This window comes from Helianthus annuus, chromosome 17 (genome assembly GCF_002127325.2).
Source record: "Helianthus annuus cultivar XRQ/B chromosome 17, HanXRQr2.0-SUNRISE, whole genome shotgun sequence".
NCBI classification, from domain to species: domain Eukaryota; kingdom Viridiplantae; phylum Streptophyta; class Magnoliopsida; order Asterales; family Asteraceae; genus Helianthus; species Helianthus annuus.
The window spans coordinates 79,519,743-79,522,307 of NC_035449.2; the positions used below are offsets into that span (position 1 = coordinate 79,519,743).

The 2,565-nt window shown below is 42.5% G+C and overlaps 1 protein-coding gene across 1 annotated transcript; it reads right to left on the reverse strand.

Moving 5' to 3' along the window:
* Window positions 1-991: 991 nt before the first annotated feature.
* On the reverse strand, window positions 992-1,528 carry LOC110924930. Its single transcript, XM_022168903.1, has one exon. The coding sequence runs from the start codon at window positions 1,526-1,528 to the stop codon at window positions 992-994; it is 537 nt and encodes a 178-aa protein (XP_022024595.1).
* Window positions 1,529-2,565: the final 1,037 nt, after the last annotated feature.

Consider the following 2,565-nt stretch of genomic DNA (forward strand, 5'->3'; position numbering starts at 1 on the left):
GCTCTGATACCAATTGTTAGGATCGAAGGCTGTCATGATTGTGCTTGTTTGTATAATTTTTACATTCAGAGTATATGAAATGATGTAAAGTGCAGCGGAATTGGATACAAACTTTGTAAACACAATCAAAGGAGAGAATAGTATGATAAACAATTGCTTCACATTAAGTCGAATGATTACAATGAAAATCAAAAGATTACAAGCATGCTTACAATACTAAGCTCCCCCTCAGCCTGATACTCCAAGGTTGGTTGCACAAGATGAAAGGATTGGACTGGAGAAGAAAAATCCACTCAGTCAATCAAATGTAACAGTACATGATACTGCTCCATTTATAGGCAAACCAAACCACTGAGGCATCTCAGCTGACGTCACCATGATAGTGACATCTAACAACCTAACAACCTATAAACACTGTTCTATACAAACTACTGATGTTTAACAACTGATTATAAGTACAATATAAAACAAGAGAAAACTACTGCTTCACGTTCCACTGTTGTAGCCTGAGCACTGATGTTGAGCATCAGTGCTTTCTTCAAAGGTGATCAGTCTTTTGAATGGGCAGTGCTTGTGTCTTCAACAGTACTTAGGAAACAACAGTAGATAGAGCAACAGTATTTGTCTTCAGCAGTCTTTAGAGTTTCATCAGTGTTTGGTTCATCAGTTGTTCTAGTGAGCAGTACTTAAGATCCATCAGCTGTTAGATTACCACTGTCAAGGGGAAAGCCTAGTGTAAACAACTGCTTATTTTGAGTCCATTATTTTGATCCGGTTTTGGCTTTCATTATCTGTTCCTCTGGTAGGGTTCAATTCCAACAGTGTCCATGTACGGTATCGGGTCAGGTTGTTGAAGAGACATCGTGTACATGGCCTGTTCTATATCCGTAGGAGCATAAGCAGCGTGGAGCCCGTGAGTGGGCCTCGGCCCAAGAAGACCTTGTGAGCCCGAAGAGTGGGGCTGTTGTTTACTGTTGGAGGTGAGGTAAGGTCAAGGTGGCGGAGTCCATGGGGAGTATTGAGGGGACTGTGGAGGTGGATACCCGGACCAAGAATTCATCCAGGGGGCGTATGGGGGTGGCTGCCAGTAGGAGTTAGGGTGCGGGTAACGTGACCGGTCAGAAGAACCGCGGCCGCGGCCATGGCCTCGAGACATGCCACGTCCCCGGGAGTAGTCGGAGCGGTAGGGCTGCTGTGGTGACTCGGTATTGGGTGGTGCGCGGCTGGTGGTGGTGTTTAATGCGGTGACTGTTTTAGACGCAACCAGTGCTTGTTCAGCTTTACGGGTCTCGACCTGGATAAGTTTGGAGCGGGCGGTGTAGAAGGATGGCAGGGGTTCTTGTTGTTGGAGGATAGTAGCAATCCCTTCGTATGATTCATTGAGGCCCGCAATCAACTGTAACACGAGACGCTCGTTATCAACCGGTGCATTGATGTTGGCTAATTGATCTGCCAGAACCTTGAGTTCTTGGCAGTAGGCAGAAACCGAAGGGAATGCGTCCAGGCGAGTGTTAGAGAACTTATGCATGAGGTGAATGGCTCTGGCACTTTTGTTTTCCTGAAAAAGATTTTCAATGGCACTCCAAGCTTCATAGGCAGTCGATGTCTTGTTGATGATATTTTGGAGAAGGTCATTCGAAATTGTGCTATAGATCCACTGTAAAACTATCACGTCAAGTCGTTCCCAGTCATCAGCGGGTTTGGGTAGGTCAGAAGAGGAGGAGGTTTCGGTGAGAGGTGGTCAAACACGAGAAAAGCTTTGCACTGTATTTTGAAGAGTGTGGCCCAGGAATTGTACTGTGAAGATTCAATCTCCAAAGTTATGGGGATTAGGTTGTGGATGTTGGAAACTGTGGTAGCCGGATGGAGTTTAGAGTCGGCTAGGGGAGCAACAGATGAAGTCATGGCTGATGTTGTCATCGTTGCAGGGGAGGGGTTATGCAGGGATCGAACAGAGGTATGGAGAAGAAAGGAAGAGGCCGACGGTGAAGGGTGGGGAGAGAGGGATGTCGGCGATGTAGGGTTAGAAGGAGGTGGGTATCTGGACTCATGATACCATGATAGAAGTAATAGGTTCGATGCCCTCTCTCATTCATTTTTGTGTATTTATAATTACATTTAGAATCTCTAATTTAGGATAGAGATCAATACAAATCAATACAAATATATGAAATATTCACTTGCTATTAAAATAGATCTATATATTCATGCTACAAAGTATGGCAAATAACTGTTTTGTATGTTTAGGAATCAAATAGAACATGTCAGTTTCTCCAAAATAGTTGATGGGATACAACAAAATCTACTGATACAATTTTGATTAAGTTGTAAAGATAAATTCTTCTAAAAAATACAACATTGAAATAAGAAGTAAGAAATAGAATGGTTGTACATTATCAAATAGGAAGTAAAACCATCCAATCAATTGAATAAAAATGAGTTTAGTATCTATAAAATAAGAAAGTCAACTTTTGATATCGATGAATATTATTTGAAGAAAAAGGGCTTTGATGGGGTTGGATTTGATACAACTCTTCAAGTGATGATTATAATGCAAGAATGGAT

What these genes read in the sequence shown, in the direction of transcription:
- LOC110924930 (XM_022168903.1), bottom strand. Translation starts at nt 1,528, where the DNA reads ATGCATAAGTTCTCTAACACTCGCCTGGACGCATTCCCTTCGGTTTCT.